The following is a 19223-nucleotide window of genomic DNA, read 5'->3' on the forward strand; positions in this document are numbered from 1 at the left end:
AAATTCCAAGTTAAAATTTCTCTTCACCTCTATTGCCCAAAAGCTGGAATGCATGAAAAAGGAATTCACAAGCTTCTCATCAAACCCCCAGGTTGAAACTAAATTTGGACATGTTGAATATTTTGCTGCATTGAAAGAATTTTTATTCAAATAAAAAGGCTGGGTTGACAGTGCCATTCTAACTGATATTAGGTAAACAAAATTAAATTCTGAACAAAATGCAAGCAGGTGTTTGTTTTCAATAGCTTAAGAGTCAAATCTGATCCCTCCTGTAATTCTGCTAGGTTAATAAAACTCAGAAATACATCCATGTTCCAATTTTTAACTAAGAAATATTTCAGGGCTCAAATATCGGTAACTAAATGTATACGTCTAAATATGTAGCTTTAAATTTATAATTAACAAACTTCCAGTACTTCCTCCAATAATTGTGATCTAAAGAATATAACATCAAAATTAGCAGTATAAATAGATCCGATAGATAGTTGACATTCCGCTTGCACAGTTCAAAAATGATTTTGGACATTCAGTTTGATTAAATGTTGCTGTGGGATTTGCACTTTATTTAAATGTGCTAAACTTATTAATGTGTTGTCGCTTTCTGAACAAATATTTACCATATATACAAAGTCCATCATGAAGCATGGTTTCTGTTACAACAAAATGCTTTTCATTATGTTGATTACTATTTTGTATCAGTCACAAAAGCTTAAATATTTCCTAATTTGACAAATTATTTTTCAGCCTACCTGTCACTGTCAATTTCACATTTTGGATCGTGTGGGGGGAAATTATTGGCAAGAACAATGCCAAGCAACTGGATGCCGACAGAGTTGTCTTTGGAATTCGAATCCTTTCCAGCAAATCGATCATAGATCAAACTGCACAAAATATATTAACAATTTTAGATGTTAAGATAAAATATACATTACCAAACACTTTACCTGTCCATAAATACGTATCATCTGCTACAATACCGTACTTTACATTATGTACCTCAGAATTAAAAAAAAATCTTATCCTATAAAAATCTTTCAAGTTTTCTAACTTTTCTTTTTTCTTTTTCGGGCCATCCCAGGGTAACATACAGGTTTTTTACTTACAGAGTCCCAACCCGTGTCACCTCTTCAGTTTCACCAGATTTGCTGCCTGACTTGCTGAGTTACTCCAGTATTTTGTGTCTATCTTTGGTATAAACCAGCTTCTGTGGTTTCTTTTTATTACATTTCCTTTTTTACAGTGTTGATTTTGTCCACAAGTCAGAACATACACAAAAGCATTCAAAATGGTCACCACACTTCCAAAACATTGTAGTGACTGGCATCTAAAGCACCTAAGACTAATACGAAAGAAAATGGAGAGAGAGGAAACAGGTTCTGCTTTTAATAGGAACAAACTTAAGTCGGACTTTCAAATTTAATAATATCATGGGAGCTCATTCACATATATGGGTGTCCGTAAGTCGGGCATTCGTAACATAGGGATAGCCATATATGATACCATCAACTGTAGCTAATTGCTACACCATTTCATCGGCGTGTTGTGGGTTCAAATGCCAATCCCAAATTTTAAGCTTAAAATTTAGGTAAATGTTCTTGAGAAAGTGCTGCATTGCTTAGTGCAAATTCAATCCTATATTTTCTACATTTTCAGAAGCTTCTAACTGGCTATAAAGCTAATTGCAACATCTCAAGATTGTAAAAGACACAATGCAAATGTAAGTTCTTTTCAAGTTGTTAATTCAAAAATCAATCACAACGTCATGCTGTAATATTTCTACAGGTTCCATGCTTGTTTCATTATTGCCCATGGCCATGGAGGGATTAGACCAGTTGGTTTTATTCTTACAGTCCAATCCTCATGGAAAAATATCATCTGCGCCAACCATCAAGCAACCATTACACTGATCCTATTTTATTCTCCCTTTATGCCTATTATTTCCTTCCAGATTCTACCACCTACCTATATACACCATGCAATTTAGAGTGCCAAATTAACTGGTTAACCTGCAGATATTTGGGCATTGATGGAATCCTACAGACAGTCCAGAGGTCATAGAAACATAGAAAATAGGTGCGGGAGTAGGCCATTTGGCCCTTCGAGCCAGCACCGCCATTCAATATGATCATGGCTGATCATCCAAAATCAGTACCCCGTTCCTGCTTTTTCTCCATATCCCTTGATTCCGTTAGCCCTGAGAGCTAAATCTAACTGTCTCTTGAAAACATCCAGCAAATTGGCCTCCACTGCCTTCTGTTGCAGAGCATGCCACAGATTCACAACTATCTGGGTGAAAAAGTTTTTCATCTCAGTCCTAAAAGGCCAGGTCAGGATCAAACCCGGGACGCCAGAGCTGTGAGGCAGCAGGCAGCTCTACCGTTATGCCACTGCGCTGCCCCTCTTTGTGGTCCACGTCCATGCAATTAGGATATTCACTTGTAGAATCCACTGCTCACCTGTAAGGAATAGTCAGGCAATCCTTCCAGCATTCCACCACTGTCTTAATGATTTCCAGGTTGTGCCTGAACACTGCCCTCTTCTCATGAAAGCAATTCTTCATCAGAAATTCCAGCAAGCGATTTGCTAGAATCTCATTCTTCTGATTTCCCTAACAAAAAAAACAATAAATTAAGTTTATTTTCACTCCCCCTTCACCTGCATTCACCTATTATCTGCCATGATTTGTCCTTTCCCTCCCTACTCTCTTATAGCTTCCCCCCCCCCCCCCCCCCACTACAATCAATCTGAACAAGAGTTCCAACCCAAAATGTCACCTATCCACATTTCTAAAATTCTAGTGTGGTATTAATCAATGCAGGCACTATTTATTGTAAAGAACCACAAAGGAAGATAATAGTTATACTATATATATATATAAATAGGCGACAAACTTATCTTGTGTTTAACATTTAACAATAGTCATAGTTACTGCACATTACAAACTGTGATAAGCTTTCACACAATTTTATAATAAGAATTATAATTTAATAAGAATTATAACACTGGATAAAGCATTTCAGCTCAAGCCTTTGCAAGTGGTATTTCTTTAACTGGAAAGGAATCATCCATTCTACTCGCACTAATGTGTCTTCCCCTTGACAACTATTATACTTTTCCTTTTTCAATATTTATCCAATTCTTTTCTCTAAGAGACTCGCATGTATGTATTAGAGCATTCCATGTATTAATTACCTTTGTGTCACAACTTTATTTCTAAGTACTCATTTTGCATTTTTAGTAAGAATCTTGTGTTAAAGCCACCATCATAAATGTAATAAACAATTCTTAAATTCACCCCATTCAAAATGCAAGAATTTAAAGGAGTACAAATTAAATAGGCATTACTCTACCAGAAATCACTATTTCACACAGAAAAAAATATATATTCACAAGAATGAACAGAAACCAAGTATGGCTCTGTACACAGTGAAGGAAATTATTGCTTCATCTTGTAATTGAAAAGAAATTTAACGTAATTACACATTAAGTGGCAATGTGTCATAAATGTTGATACCCACACGTTTCGCTTTCTTGGCACTAAGCTTATGAAACAGATCAATGAAAGATATTTCTGTACCTTTGGGGTAGCCACACTTGTCCAAGACAGAATGGTAACCACGATTTCTACCACCATATAGTGAATGCCAGCACCTCCATTATTACCAGAAACCACTAACTGAAGCGTAGGCCCCAACCATTCCTGTGCATATGGCTGGAAAATCTAAAAAGCAATCAGATTTCATTGACATTAACACAAAAGGATTTAAAAGAACTCTTTCAGGCCAAAGCTACAATTGGTAGGATTAGTAAAATTAATGGTTGATTTCCTAGATCTCATTAGAAATTAAACAGCAGAACATTTTGGTGTATTACTCATGCTTTTAGGAGCATTCTCTAAAATTACAACAAAAATAAAATCATTGTACATCTTAGATATCATTCTGATAATCAAGGAATATTTCAAATTAAAGGCAGCCTGCTTTGGGGAGGGACAAGGAAGGATCCTCAAGGATAAATTGACCAGATATCCATTTGCAGATCGATTGTGGCAACTATTTGGAAATAACTTGCCCATTCAAAAGGTCAAAACATAAAGCAGAAAAGTTAACCTCAGGATCATCAGGGAATTTTATGGAGAAATAAGAACAAAGAAATGTAGGACCTCCTCTGAGTTAACGATGAGCTTTGCAATGAAGAGTCGGACATTTAATGCCGTTGCAGGATTTCCCAATTTTCCATGTAGAAATTTCATCCAAGGTGGAAGCTCATGTGGGGCTTTATTCTGTAGAGAAAAGATTGCAAAAAAATTAACTTTGTGATAAATCCAGGAATATAAATTATTTGTTTTTACCTATCCACAGAATTTTAAGTTCTGAAAAGCATAAAACTGCAGATGCTGGAAATCCAAAATAAAATTATAATTTATCTAATTTTTGAATTGTGGCAGCTTTGCTTCATTGACAGACTGCTTGCACCGGAGTCGGAGAGTCATAGATTCAGGAATTTGAACACAAAACCTACCTTGACATTCTGATAAAATCATAGACATCATCTCTCACAAAAGATATTAAATTGAGGATTTGTGTACTTATCTTGCACAGGATAACTTATCCTTTATCACAGCACCAGAGACTCGCGTTCGATATGGGTGCTGTCTGTGCGGAATTTGTACGTTCTCCCTGTGACTGCGTGGGTTTCCTCCCAAACCCCACAGACATACAGGTTTGTAAGTTAATTGGCTTCTGTAAATTGCCCCTAGTATATATGATGCAAAAATGGAATAACATAGAACTAGTGTCCAGATGATCAATGGCCAATGTGGACTTGGTGAGCAGACGGGCCTATTTCCACACTGTATCTCCAAACTCCAAACCTAAATTGAGGGGACAAAATATTTTTTGGTGTTGTTCAGAAGCCTTTTCCGCATTATTCAATCAATGTAAAGAAAGTCTGAGGTTACCAACTTTGGCAACAGTTCAACACTGCACCGAGAATCATCTCAGATCCGACACCAGCCAGATCTGGTGTAGCATGATAGACTTCACTCTTAAAAGGTTGAGGATGTTCAACCTCGAGATTACTAAGTAAAGATATGTTTGATTATTTATATTTTACTTTGTCTACAATTATTTAGTACTTTAAAGTACTTTATCTTCTAAAGCAGTAATTATACTTTAAAATTATTTACAGCAATTTTAATAGTTTTGTATCTCTGAATATCCAAGGCAATTTTAAACTACTAGAACAAGTGGACCCGTTGGGCCCAAACCTCTACTGCATTAGTGCAGCACTCTCTCCTCCCCCACTCCCTCCTCCCTCCCCACCCCCTCCCTCCAACCCCCTTATCCTCCCTCCTGCCCCCCTCCAACCCACTCCCTCCCTCCACCCCGCTCCCTCCCTCCCTAGAAGATAGATTTAAACTTTAAAATGTGAATAACTTTAAAAATATAACACCGATTTCAATGAAACTTCTTCCATTAGCACCAAAGGGATGATGGTGAGTAAGGTGGACCTAAAATTGTTTGACTCTCCTTGCTTGCTGTTAATGGTTGACAAGGTGTGCTAGATACAGGTCACGGCTGCACACTGACGAGTGGGGTGGAGAATTGGCACATTCAGCCCTTCACGCCCGGGTGGCTCCATCAGCGATGGCAGCCTCGCCAACTGGCTGTCTGGCTGTCTTTTCGTCTTTTTTGTTGTTTTTAGTGTGTTTTAAAAAGTATGTGTTAATGTTCTCCGGTTTGTTTTACATGGGGGGTGGGGGAGGGGGTCAGGGGAAACTTTTTCCAATCTCTTACCTTGCCAAGATGTGATTTCTTTCCGGATCGTATCTCCGGTCGCTTTGTGGCCTAACATCACGGAGCTAGCGGCCTTGCTCAAGACTGACTTTGAGCCCCACCGCGGGGCCGTGGACTTACCAAGTCGTGAACTGCGATCCGTTGCCTGGGATCTAGTCTCCAACCACGGCCTGTGGATTTCAACATCGAGGAGCTTGCAGTCTTGGGTAGAGACTGATGTCGGGAAGGTACAAAGTCGCAGGAGGTTCGACCAGCCCCGACCTGGGGTCAGATCGCCCGGCGCGGGGGAACTGAGATCCCCCCGATGCGGGAGCTTGATCGCCCTGATGTGGAGGGCCCAATTGCCAAGATCGCTCCATCAATGGAAGGCTTGAGGCTCCCGACCGTGGGAAGCCAAAGAAGGGAAGAGATTAAACTTTTTTTTGCCTTCCATCACAGTGAGGAATGTGGAGGAGTCACTGGTGAATGTTTATGTTAAAATGTATTTTGAGTGTTTTGTTGCTTTTTATTGGTAAATTTTATTGCCAAATCAAATTCCGCATATGTTACAAAACATACTTGGCTAATAAGGTATGATTATGATTATGGAATGGAACCTGATATGATTTATCATCTCAATTACATCCAGAACCCTATTGTTCATAACCTGGCAGCCATGCTTGTCAACTGTGACTACACTCTGAAACTAATTAATTGGCTTTGATATGCTTTGGTGTGGATGTGAGTTTTGTATTCTTTATTTAAGTCCTGTTTGAAAATTTGGACATATAATGCAATATGTTAGTAACCTCATCTGAACCATTACTTTCAGGAGTTAATGGTTTTCATAGAATTCAATAAATTATTCATGTTAAAAGATGTTTCCAAACCTCTTCAGGTTTAGGTGTGATGTTAGCTTTCTGCATGTGATTGATCAAAGCAGTTATGGTTGCCATACATTCATGCTGGTTCATCTCATCCATCTCAAGTTCCACGATATTACTCTGTACAACACCTGATTCTGTCCAGTCCTGCAAGTAAACATACAGAAGCTGTGGTTTTAATCGAAAAAATGATTATCTTATTTTAGATATTTGTACTGTGTAACCTTAGGTTACAATTTTAACTGTAAAGTTTTCTACTCTGATCTTTTCTGACAACACCTAAAATCACGATACATGGTGGAGTACACTCCCCAATCAGCATAAATGGCGCAGAAATGGAAATGAGAATTTCAAGTTCCCTGGCATTAATATTATCAACGATTTGTCATGGACCAATCACATTGAAGCACATTGACAGCCAAGAATGCAGTTCCTTAGGAGACTGAGAGAATTCGGCACATCTCCAAAGACTCTTACAAACTTTTACAGATGCACCATAGAAAGCATACACAAAAAGACACAAAGTGCTGGAGTAGCTCAGCAGGTCAGGGTGAGCCAGCATCTCTGGGGAACATGGATAGGTGACTTTTTGGGTTGAGCGCCTTCTTCAGTGCGAAGAAGAGTCCAAATGTCACTTAATCCATGTTTTCCAGAGACGCTGACCCGCAGTTACTCCAGCAAATTGTGTCTTAACCAGCATCTGCAGAAGGGTCTCGACCCGAAACGTCACCCATTCCTTCTCTCCCGAGATGCTGCCTGACCTGCTGAGTTACTCCAGTATTTTGTGAATAAATCGATCTGCAGATCCTTGCTTCTACATCGAAAGTATACTATCAGGTTGCATCACAGCTTGGTAAGGGAACAGCTCTGTCCAAGATAACAAGAATTTGCAATGTTCAATCACATAGCCCAGTTCATCACACAGACCAGACTCCCCACCAACATAATCAAAGACGTGTCATTCATTTTTCTACTTGCTCCAGTTGAGCAAAAGGTACAAAAGCTTGAAAGCACATGCCACCACACAGGAGAACAGCTTCTTCCCCTCTGTTATCAGGCTTCTGAACGCTCCTTCCATAAGCTACGATACTGACCGATTCAACTCTACCCAATTAGACATTGGATTTTGTCTATAGAACTAGTGTGCTACAATGCTGAGAACTATATTCCTCGCTCTGTATCTTCTCCTTTTCTCTACCAATTGTACTTGAGTATGACAATTGTATTTATGTACGGTATTATTTGACCTGATTGGGCTAATGCGCAAAGCAAAGCTTTTCACTATATGTCAGTACACATGACAATAATAAACAAGTACAGTTCTCATACAATTTAAATTCACCCACAAATATAATTCCTTCACAGGCTATGCAGTTCTGCCAGCAAATATAAATTAGTTCTTATAATGAATTTACTTATTCATAGTAGCTTCTCCCAAATTATAATAATAGAGTGAAGAAACTGGGACCATTTCACAATTGACCTCCATAAATTGAGACATATCTATAAATACAGAGTTTCTTGGGACACAAAGTTACTTTAAGATCTGCACTCCCTCGTCAGACCACACAATGAGCATAAATGACCCTGCACATGAAACCCTTTGTACATTGGCTTACAACACAAAGCGCTTGAGTAACTCAGCGAGTCAGGCAGCGTCTCTGGAGGACAAGAATAGGCAACGTTTTAGGTCTGGACCCTTCAGACTGATTGTAGTGGGGGAGAGAAAGCTGGAAATGAGGCAGATGTGGGCCAATTTCAGCAAAAATTTGACAAGGCTAACAGATTTCAGTTGCTGCAGTATCAAATGAAAGTCGTTGTGGAAACCATTACACTGTGAAGATTGCTTACCATCAAAACAGCAAATGTGAACATTTTAAAAGACACAACAAACCCCTATACTGTACTTAACTATTAAATTATATCACAAAGGATGATAGGCAGATTAGTTCATTCTATCTGATGAAGTAAATTTGTTAAAAAGTATCTTAAATATCAGTAAGGTTAAAGTTCTGACAATTTACACCAGTGATGATTACTACCTTTCTCCTGGTTCGACCTGCAGGCATCGTGGGATCTTGAGAGTTGTAAGAGAAGCTCTGAACGCCAGTAGAGAAGTCAAACTGACTCATTTCTTCACTGAGACTACTGTCGACCATGTATGACTGGGAGGACAAATAGTGGGGTTCATCTGAATAAAGAGAAGGGTCATCAACAATAGGCTGGGGTTAGACAAATCCAAGAACGGTGAGTGTTACTTTATTGACAGTACCACCTGTCATGCTCAACATCGATGGATGAAAAGCTGAAATAAAATCAGAAATTGCTAGCGATTTTCTGTTTCTAAAGCAGTCCTCCAGGATCAAGGATGGCTTGTTTCCACTGCTTTGGTGGATTCTAAGATGGCTGATGAGGCCACTATAAAGCACAGCCCTTTCCATAGATGGGGCAGGTGGTGCCTGAGATGGGGACAGGTAATAGACTGTGAGATGATCTATTGCTTCTGCTGCTTACACAGGGCACCTCCAAGCTCCCGATCACGGACTCAGAGACAAGCCAAAAGCCCCTTCTTCATTCTGATCGTGTTAAATAACTTGAAGGACCTAAGGCAACTTCTGCTCCTATTTAAGTAAAACACAAGAAACAAAGAACTGCGGATGCTAGTTTATACCAAAGATAAACACAAAGTGCTGGAGTAACTCAGTGGGTCAGGCGGCATCTTTTTTTTCCAGAGATGCTGCCTGACCTGCTGATTTACTCCACCACTTTGTGTCTATCTTTGGTCTTGGCATCATGTTTGGCACAGAAACTGTGGGCCAAACTGTCCTATATTCCCAACATTTATCCACCTAGCCACACATTAACATATGTGTCTGGTCCCTTCCTCTCTAAGACACTTCCACAACTCTCTGCATTGATAGTTTACAGAGTTGTCCTTGTGTGCATTTATTTCAGTTTATACATCCTGAAAAGCTTCTCGACTGCAATGCATTGAACACTGTAACGATAATCTATGTTGGTATGGCAAGTGATAATACGAAAATAGGTGGAGGGGCAGGTGGTGTTGAGAAAGCAGGGACTCTGCAGAAGGACTTGGACAGGTTGGGAGAGTGGGCAGAAAAGTGGGCAGCAAGGTGTGGTCATGCATTTTGGTAGTAGGAATAAAGGCATAGACTATTTTCTAAATGGGGAGAGAATCCAGAAATCGGAGGTGCAAAAGAACTTGGGAATGCTGGTGCAGGATTCCCAAAAGGTTAATTTGCAAGTCGAAACGGTAATAAGAAAGCTAAAGGCAATGCTAGCACTTATTTCAAGAGGACTAGAATACAAAAACAGGGATGTAATGCTGAGGCTCTATAAGGTGCTGGTCAGGCCACATTTGGAGTATTGTGAGCAGTTTTGGGCACCATATCTGAGAAAGGATGTGCTGGCTCTGGAGAGGGTCCAGAGGAGGTTTGCAAGAATGATTCCACGAATGAGTGGGTTAACATATGATGAGCGTTTGGTGGCACTGGGCCTGTACTCGCTGGAGTTTAGAAGGATGAGGGGTAACCTCATTGAAATATACCGAATAGTGAAAAGCTTGGATAGAGTGGATGTGGAGAGGATGTTTCCACGAGTAGGACAGTCTAGGACCAGAGATCATAGCCTCAGAAAAAAAGGACGCTCCTTTAGGAAGGAGATGAGGAGGACCTTATTTAATCAGAGGATGGTGAATCTGTGGAATTCTTTGCCACAGAAGGCCGTGGAGGCAAAGTCAATGGATATTTTTACGGCAGAGATAGATTCTTGATTAGTACGGGTGTCAGGGTTATGAGCAGAAGGCAAGAGAATGGGGTTAGGAGGGGGAGATAGATCAGTCGTGATTGAATGGCGGAGTAGACTTGACGGACCGAATGGCCTAATACTGCTCCTATCACTTATGACCTTATGAAGTGCTTTAGCAACCCTAATTCCTCCTGCTGCCATATCAATGAATCCTGAGATGTTGTTTGCATCTGACATATAACAGAAAAATGGCCATTTAATTCTATTATACAATGCTGTTGTTAATTCTCCACACATTCCTCCTCCTCCCATTCTATTGACTTCATCCAGATCCACTGGCATGCCTTCCTCTTCCTATCACTCTCATGTGTCAGGAAACTCACTAAAGAACTGTTGCTTCAGGTATATATTTCAATGAATGTGTAAAGCTCACGGGAACTCAGAAAGAGTCTTTACCTTCTAATTTTTTGTTTCATTATATGAAATAAAAAATGAAACATAATGTTTTTTTGCAGCTGGCAGATTGTGATTTAAAGCGTTTATGGGGTTAGGTTTTGAGAACCGAGTTCATAGCCAGAACCCAAAATAGCAATTTTCAACCTCAGTTATCATATTGGGTACTATAGAAATGAGGTGCTGATCTCGTATCATCTTCAGCTTTTGCTGTCAGTCCTGTGCATGTGCTTGATCAATATCATCATGGTCATGACGATTGTATTAATAAACCCCATTCAAATTTACCTAAAATTCAGATTTTATACAAAAGTTCATGCAAACCTGAATCTCCATCCGTTGTATCTCGAGCTTCTTTGCGAATTGTAAAATACCTTTTTTTCTTCTCCACTGGTACCTGAAGCAGAACGTTTTAAAAAGGTTTAGGATATTTCCATATTATTCCCTACTACACACGCAGGCAGGTGGGACTAGTGTAGATGGGACATGTTGGCCGATGTGGCCAAAGGGCCTATTTCAACGCTGTAAGACTCTGTGACATTGCACTTTGTCAGTTGTATTTTTAGATCTACTACCTTACAAGTGTGTTTGCTGCATGGAAAGTCCAGAAAAAGAACTTTGGATTTATAATTATGCCTTGCCAAACTTGAACATCTTGATTCTCTTTGAATGCCTTTTTAAGTTTTATTTGTATTTTCGTTTATACTCTTTTTGGTTTCCAGATCTTCATTTTCTCATATATTAAATCATTTTTTTTCGTATGGCTGTACGGTAAATTGCAATATCACTGTACCTTAATTGGTACATGTGACAATAAAAGACCTTTGAAACCTTTGAAATCAACAGGCTGCCCGGTGGTGATATTGACAGAAATTATACCATCTATCAAGACCTACACAACCTGTCACATAATAGTCTAGACTTACTTCAATCTCCACAGGAAAATTGTAGGTACGTTGAATGTCTACCAAATTTTCAAAGATGAAGATATTCTGCAAAAGAAAAACGAATTGAGAAAAGGTCCTGGCAGCAAGAAATAGACAATAGGTGCAGGAGTAGGCCATTCGGCCCTTTGAGCCAGCACCGTCATTCAATGTGATCATGGCTGATCATTCACAGTCAGTACCCCGTTCCTGCCTTCTCCCCATATCCCCTGACTCCACTATCTTTAAGAGCTCTATCTAGCTCTCTCTTGAAAGCATCCAGAGAATTGGCCTCCACTGCCTTCTGAGGCAGAGAATTCCACAGATTTACAACTCTCTGATTGATTTTTTTTTTCTCATCTCTGTTCTAATGGCCGACCCCTTATTCTTAAATTGTGGCCCCTGGTTCTGGACTCCCCCAACATTGGGAACATGTTTCCTGCCTCTAACATGTCCAATCCCTTAATAATCATATGTTTCAATAAGATTCCCTCTCATCCTTCTAAATTCCACAATATACAAGCCTAGTCCCTCCAGTCTTTCAACATACGAAAGTCCCGCCATTCCGGGAATTAACCTAGTGAACCTACGCTGCACTCCCTCAATAGCAAGTATATCCCTCAAATTTGGAGACCAAAACTGCACACAGTACTCCAGGTGCGGTCTCACTAGGGCCCTGTACAACTGCAGAAGGACCCCTTTTCTCCTATACTCAACTCCTCTTGTCATAAAGGCCAACATGCCATTAGCTTTCTTCACTGCCTGCTGTACCTGCATGCTAACTTTAAGTGACTGATGAACAAGGACACCCAGATCTCTCTGTACTTCCCCATTTCCTAACGTGATACCATTCAGATAATCTGCCTTCCTGTTCTTACCACCAAAGTGGATAACCTCACATTTATCCACATTAAACTGCATCAGCCATGCATCTGCCCACTCACACAACCTGTCCAAGTCACCCTGCATCCTCATAGCATCCTCCTCACAGTTCACACTGCCACCCAGCTTTGGGTCATCCGCAAATTTGCTAATGTTACTTTTAATCCCTTTATCTAAGTCATTAATGTATATTGTAAATAGCTGCGGTCCCAGCACCGAGCCTTGCGGTACCCCACTAATCACTGCCTGCCATTCTGAAAGGGACCCTTTAATCCCTACTCTTTGTTTCCTGTCAGCCAACCAATTTTCTATCCATGTCAGTACCCTACCCCCAATATCATGTGCTCTAATCTTGCCCACTAATCTCCTATGTGGGACCTTATCAAAGGCTTTCTGAAAGTCCAGGTACACTACATCCACTGGCTCTTCCTTGTCCATTTTCCTAGTTACATCCTCAAATAATTCCAGAAGATTAGTCAAGCATGATTTCCCCTTCGTAAACCCATGCTGACTCGGAACGATCCTGTTACTGCTATCCAAATGTTCTGCAATTTCTTCTTTTATAATTGACTCCAGCATCTTCCCCACCACTGATGTCAGGCTAACTGGTCTGTAATTTCCCGTTTTCTCTCTCCCTCCTTTCATTGGAAAATGATCACCAATGCGTCCACGATTTCTAGAGCCACTTCCTTAAGTACTCTGGGATGCAGACCATGAGGCCCTGGGGATTTATCAGCCTTCAGTCCCATTAGTCTACACCCAACACCATTTTCTGCCTAATGTGAATTTCCTTCAGTTCCTCCATCACCCTACGACCTCTGTCCACTAGTACATCTGGGAGATTGTTGGTGTCTTCCTTAGTGAAGACAGATCCAAAGTACCTGTTCAACTCGTCTGCCATTTCCTTGTTCCCCATAATAAATTCACCTGCGTCTGTCTTGAAGAGACCTACATTTGTCTTAACTATTTTTTTCCTCTTCACGCACCTAAAGAAGCTTTTACTATCCTCCTTTATATTCTTGGCTAGCTTACCTTCGTACCTCATCTTTTCTCCCCCGTACTGCCTTTTTAGTTATCTTCTGTTGCTCTTTAAAAGAGTCGCAATCCTCTGGCTTCCTGCTCATCTTTGCTATGTTATACTTCTTCTCCTTTATTTTTATACTGTCCTTGACTTCCCTTGTCAGCCACAGTTGGCTCTTACTCCCCTTAGAATCTTTCTTCCTCTTTGGAATGAAATACCATTCCCTTCTCAGCCAGAAGTGCTCTACCAGTTTACAGTGATCAGAATAGCCAAGAGATTTTTTCTGTCTGGATAGCACGCAAACAAGCACACAAATAAAAGCTTTTCACTATATTGTTGGACGTGTGATAATAACTAGTTCGTTGGACGTGTGGTAAAACTAGTTCATTGTTTTGTTTTATCATTTTCAATAGAGGGAAAAATTTGCAGATTTTCAATAGAGGGAATGAATGAATAAGTTTATTGGCCAAGTATGTGCATATACAAGTAAGTACATGCACAATATACACAATATGCACAAAAATAGAGGTTTGCAAGAATCCAGCCCACCCACCAATTTTAATGGAGGCTGGAATAGTGACAATTTAAGACTGCAATCCTTCACTTGAATAGTTATTCAATTTCTAAGTAATTTTGTGTTGATTTCACCACTAGCAACATGGAGACAAGAATTGTATGGATCTGATTACTGTGTTAGTAATCCACAGGGTTTGACATTTGAACCCCTCCACAGCAGCTGAGGAGTTTTTCACATAAATTTGCAATTAACGGTTGGGTTCAATATAGACCATGTAAAACTGGATTGTTGCAAAATCTTGTCTGATTCACAAATGTCTTTCGTAGAAACACGAGCCACTACCCCTAACGTAAGCCCATCATATCTGAGATCACCACAGGAATATTCACATCACAACCTTGTAGTCTTTCTCTAGTCAAGACTCTATCTTATTATCACTGAGTAAATTAACTCAGTAAATTAACATGCTTGTTACAGGAACACTCTACCCGTACAAAACCTGTAAATGTTTCTAAATATAATTGTACAAATTATGCGTTGGATTGTAGAATTTAATCCAGTTATGTGCAAGGTATTACATTTTGAAATGTCAAATACTAGCAGGACATCTACAGTAAATGTCAGGAGTGTTGATGCACAGAGAAACCTTGGGGTACAAGTGCATTGTTCCCTGTAAACGACAACAAAAGTTTGAGAGGGCAGTAAAGAATAATTTGCCATTCTTGCCTTCATAGACTGAGGCAATGAGTTAAAGAGTCGGGATTTCATGTTGCAGCTGCACAAAACATTGGTTAGGCCGCACTTGAAGTACAGTTCTGATTACCACATTACAGGAACGATGTAGTAGCATTAAGGGCCTATCCCAGTTAGGCGATTTTAAGGCGACTAGGCTGTCGCTGCACATTTGCCGGGGTGTCGCGGGCATGATCGTGAGCAGTATCCAATGAGTCGTAGCAGATCTCGGCTCATCTCTGAAAAATCAAAATGTTCTAAATTTTTTGGGGACAGCTGGCTAGTCACCAAGTATCGTAGCTTATTGCGGGCGCTGTCGCATGCTGTCCCCAGGTGTGGTAGGTTGTCGCCGGTACTGAGGACAAGCGCACATACTCGGTGTGAACAAGGCGATGTCGCAACCCTGGAGAAGACAATGGTGAGATGTGCTCTGCCCTAGTGTCTGGGGGCAGCGCAAACCAGTTCATTGGCTATATTTAAGAGGGAGTAGATGTGGCCCTTGTGGCTAAAGGGGTCAGGGGGTATGGAGAGAAGGCAGGTACGGGATACTGAGTTGGATGATCAGCCATGATCATATTGAATGGCGGTGCAGGCTCGAAGGGCCGAATGGCCTACTCCTGCACCTATTTTCTATGTTTCTATCCAGGGATCTCTCGTTTCCCCTCTCCCCTGACTCTCAGTCTGAAGAAAAGGTCTCGACCCCAAACGTCACCCATTCCTGCTCTCCAGAAATGCTGCCTGTCCCGCTGAGTTACTCCAGCTTTTTAGTGTCTATTTTCTTCGACCTGACTGCAGCAGGTTACAAGGAAGCGCGGGACAGTGGAATAACCTCAAGAGACATTTTGAGACATCCTTTCCTGTCATTTTAAGAACCCAATTCCTCCACCGCTTAAACATCAAAAAGAAAAGGATGTTGCATATAATATCTCTATTCCAATGAATAGAGTGTGTATGTGTGTGTGTGTGAGAGAGAGTGTATCAGGGCTAAATGGTTCTGTGGTTTAAGATTAATTAACATGGTAGGATAGTGCACTTTGATATTTGTTGCCAGATTCAATAGCCTGATCAGTATCATTCCTTGAGTCGCTCTGTCCCCAACTCCACACACTGACACTGACACTTTTGGGTTCTATTCGAAGTCCATTGTTTCCCGTTTTACGGGCACCTATGTAACAGCGCTCTCTGATAATTATCACCGCAACCGCGACCAACAACATCAGAGCGAGGGCCCCAATAATAACCTGATATATCAGGAAGGGGGCGTTGGAATGTACCTCCCGCTTTTCAGCTTCGGATCTCCCAGCAGTGGGAGGAAGAGTGGCTGTGGGATTTTCAGCGGGACTGGATAAGTAAAAGATGTTGATACCGGGGAGGCTGATACAAAGACAGTGGGGACAACAGTATTGGCAGTCGGGTTCTCGCCGTCTTTCGGAAAAGTCCCGGACGTCACGCTAAAACCACATTCCAAGTCTCCCACGGGAACGCATTGGTTCTGCTGGAGGTTCACTGAAAATCCCTTGTCGCAGATGCATTTAGAAGCACGTAATACTAAAATTTTAAAAAGGCATTTGAAGATACCAGAAGATAATTTTGTTTAAACAATTTATTTACCGTCAGGACATTTGACAGGTAGATTGGAGGCGACAGTTTGACAGTCAGGTAAGCGCACTTTAATTTCGCGGTTTCCGAAGACGCTGTAATCTCTTAGCCAGGTGCTAGTTTCACAAAAAAAGTTACTTGTATCGACCTGACTCGGCATTGTCGTGGTCATTGTTGTAGACATTTTCGTAGGGTAAAAAGAATTTTGGCGATCTGCTACGACTTTGACAGTCGCCGCAGTCGCCTTAAAAATCGCGTAACTGGGACAGGCCCTTTAGAAAGAATGTGGAAGAGACTCGATAGGATGTTGCCTGGAATGAAAGGCTGAAGCTACAAGGAAAGATTGGATAAGATGGGTTTACACTTGCTTTAACATGGGAGGAAGAGAGGTGACCTTATAGAGGTTTACAAGATGACGAGGTGTACAGTCAGTGGTTTTTATAGACAAAAAAGTTGCGAGTACTCATAAAATTCCTTGCTGTTGCTGCTATAGATGTTGGTGTTGACCTATAAGCTGCTTAAGTTATTTAAGGACCTGAGTGCCTAATTTAATTAATAAATGTTATATTTTAAAGATTAATAATCTTTTTGTAATTTTAAGAATTCTAAATATTTGAAAAACTTATTTAAATCAAATCAAATTTTTACATGTGCTGGTATATACCATACGTATACTGGTGCATACCAGCTCACAAAAAAACACTGGATAAGGTGGAGCCGCCAGAGAAGATGGTTAAGGCAGACATAATTACAATGTTTAAAAAGACATTTAGCCATATTTTTGGATATGAAAGAATAGCAGGACACAGACCTAAAGGGCAAATGGAATTAGTGTGGTTAAAGGGCCTGTTTTAAGGCTGTACAATTCTAAGACATATGGACAGGTACATGGATAGGAAAGGTTTGGAGGGAAATAGGGCAAACGCAGGCACATAGGACTATTGTCGATGGGGTACCTTGGTCGGCAAAGGCAAGCTGGGCCGAAGGGCCCACTTCCATGCTATATGACACTATGACTATTTATAAAGATTACAATCATGTGCATTGTACTGCCTGAAAGCACCATGAAAGCTCATTCAATAATACCCGTCAAACGGTAAATAAATAACAGCAGAGTACAATTTTAAGATTCTACCAATTCCCCATCAATAATGTACTGACCCTGTGGGAAGTAACAAAGAAATGCATGTCTTTCAGTTTCCCGACTTTGGAAATTAATGACGCCAAGCACTACTAAGGAAATGGAGGCCATTTTGAGTTAACAAATGCATTAACACAACTAGCATCAGAAAAGGAACGCAATGAGGTACTGCCTTAATTGCATGAAGAACTGGATTTAGCATCTTACCTTCTCTGGTTTTTCACTGAAAAGAAATCCTTGATAAAATTTAGCCTCTGTAAAAATGCAGCAAAGAATTGAAATAATGCAGTTATAAGCTGCACAATGGTACTGTCTCCTCTTCTCCAAGAGCTGAGATTCTCCAGCCATGTTTTCCGTAACTGCATCATGGCAGGACCTTGAGACAGAAGGGAAGATATTCCTGTCATTTGTACATGAATAGCACACGATTTCTGCAAAATAGTTATCGATATGCAATTCCAAGCAAGGGGTGTTTTTACGTTTAAGTGTCATAATACGATGATTATGTTCATATGAATTTTGTAAATACTACTTATGCCTTAATAATACTGAAATGCATCTCCCGTACATTTTCATAGAATGCCCACACACTTTTCACAAAAATCCACTTAACCACTTTAAAAAAAAAAAAATTTAATACAGCTATTTGTAACCTGGAAGTAAATCCAGTTTATGCCTTGTTACAGTGATGCTTGGTTTTTAAATAACCCATACAAGATGTTATAGTTGAAAACTCTCAAGTACTTCCGACTTGTCAGTGATTTCAGCAAAAATTAGGACGCCGGAGAAGCATTGAGAGTGTGAGAATTTTGCGATGTTTCCGAAGACACTGTAATCTCGACCTGACTCGGCATTGTCGTGGTCATTGTCATCGGGTAAAATAAAATTTTGGCGATCTGCTACGACTTTGACAGTCATCGGCTGTCGCCTAAAAAATCGCCTAAGTGGGACAGGCCCTTAAGTCTGCCTTCCAATCGTTAAGATCATAGCCTAAAATCTCACCTATTCAGGGATGCTGCCTGACCTGCTGAGTTACTCCAGCACTTTGTGTCTTTTTTTGTAAATCAGCATCTACAGTTGCTTGTAACCATAGCTTGTCGATGATATCTGTCCTGTGACATTTGTATGAAGCCAAGGGATAGAAGGCTGTATGTGAATGATTAACAAATAGGGGATCATTGATAAATACCTGCATGGACCTTTGTGTTGAAGTGACTGCAACTACAACCATTATCTTCAAACAATGCATATGAACAAAGGGAACTTCAAGAGCTTTCAAACACTTGGTTTCTGCTCTAGTGATGACAAAAAACTTACTTTAGTAAAAGCTTTGTAAGCTTGTTGCCTTCTATGGTGTCTGACGAATGGAAAGCTTGGATTATTCTTGACTCCTCTGAATAGACATCAATCTTTGACAAGCGTGCATACATGACTTCAAACAGCTTGAAACAACCAATTTTCTTTGTCAACTGGTTGTCAAAAGAGGACTCATTCATCTGCAAGAAACAACATTTATTAAAAATTCA

The 19223-nt window shown here is 40.3% G+C and overlaps 1 protein-coding gene across 1 annotated transcript in view; it reads right to left on the minus strand.

Annotated features, from left to right (window-relative positions):
- The window catches only part of prkdc (protein kinase, DNA-activated, catalytic subunit), a 185578-nt gene that overhangs the window by 77469 nt on the left and 88886 nt on the right, over positions 1-19223 (minus strand). The window contains exons 42-51 of the mRNA XM_078397370.1: positions 19015-19193; positions 17905-18073; positions 11809-11874; positions 11207-11279; positions 8704-8852; positions 6668-6808; positions 4163-4282; positions 3578-3721; positions 2457-2608; positions 750-881 (exon numbers count right to left, since the gene is read on the minus strand). Of these exons, the coding sequence (XP_078253496.1) occupies positions 750-881; positions 2457-2608; positions 3578-3721; positions 4163-4282; positions 6668-6808; positions 8704-8852; positions 11207-11279; positions 11809-11874; positions 17905-18073; positions 19015-19193 (1325 nt within the window). The remainder of the gene's footprint in view (positions 1-749; positions 882-2456; positions 2609-3577; positions 3722-4162; positions 4283-6667; positions 6809-8703; positions 8853-11206; positions 11280-11808; positions 11875-17904; positions 18074-19014; positions 19194-19223) is intronic.

Source organism: Rhinoraja longicauda, chromosome 4 (assembly GCF_053455715.1).
Source record: "Rhinoraja longicauda isolate Sanriku21f chromosome 4, sRhiLon1.1, whole genome shotgun sequence".
In the NCBI taxonomy this organism is placed as follows: Eukaryota; Metazoa; Chordata; class Chondrichthyes; order Rajiformes; family Arhynchobatidae; genus Rhinoraja; species Rhinoraja longicauda.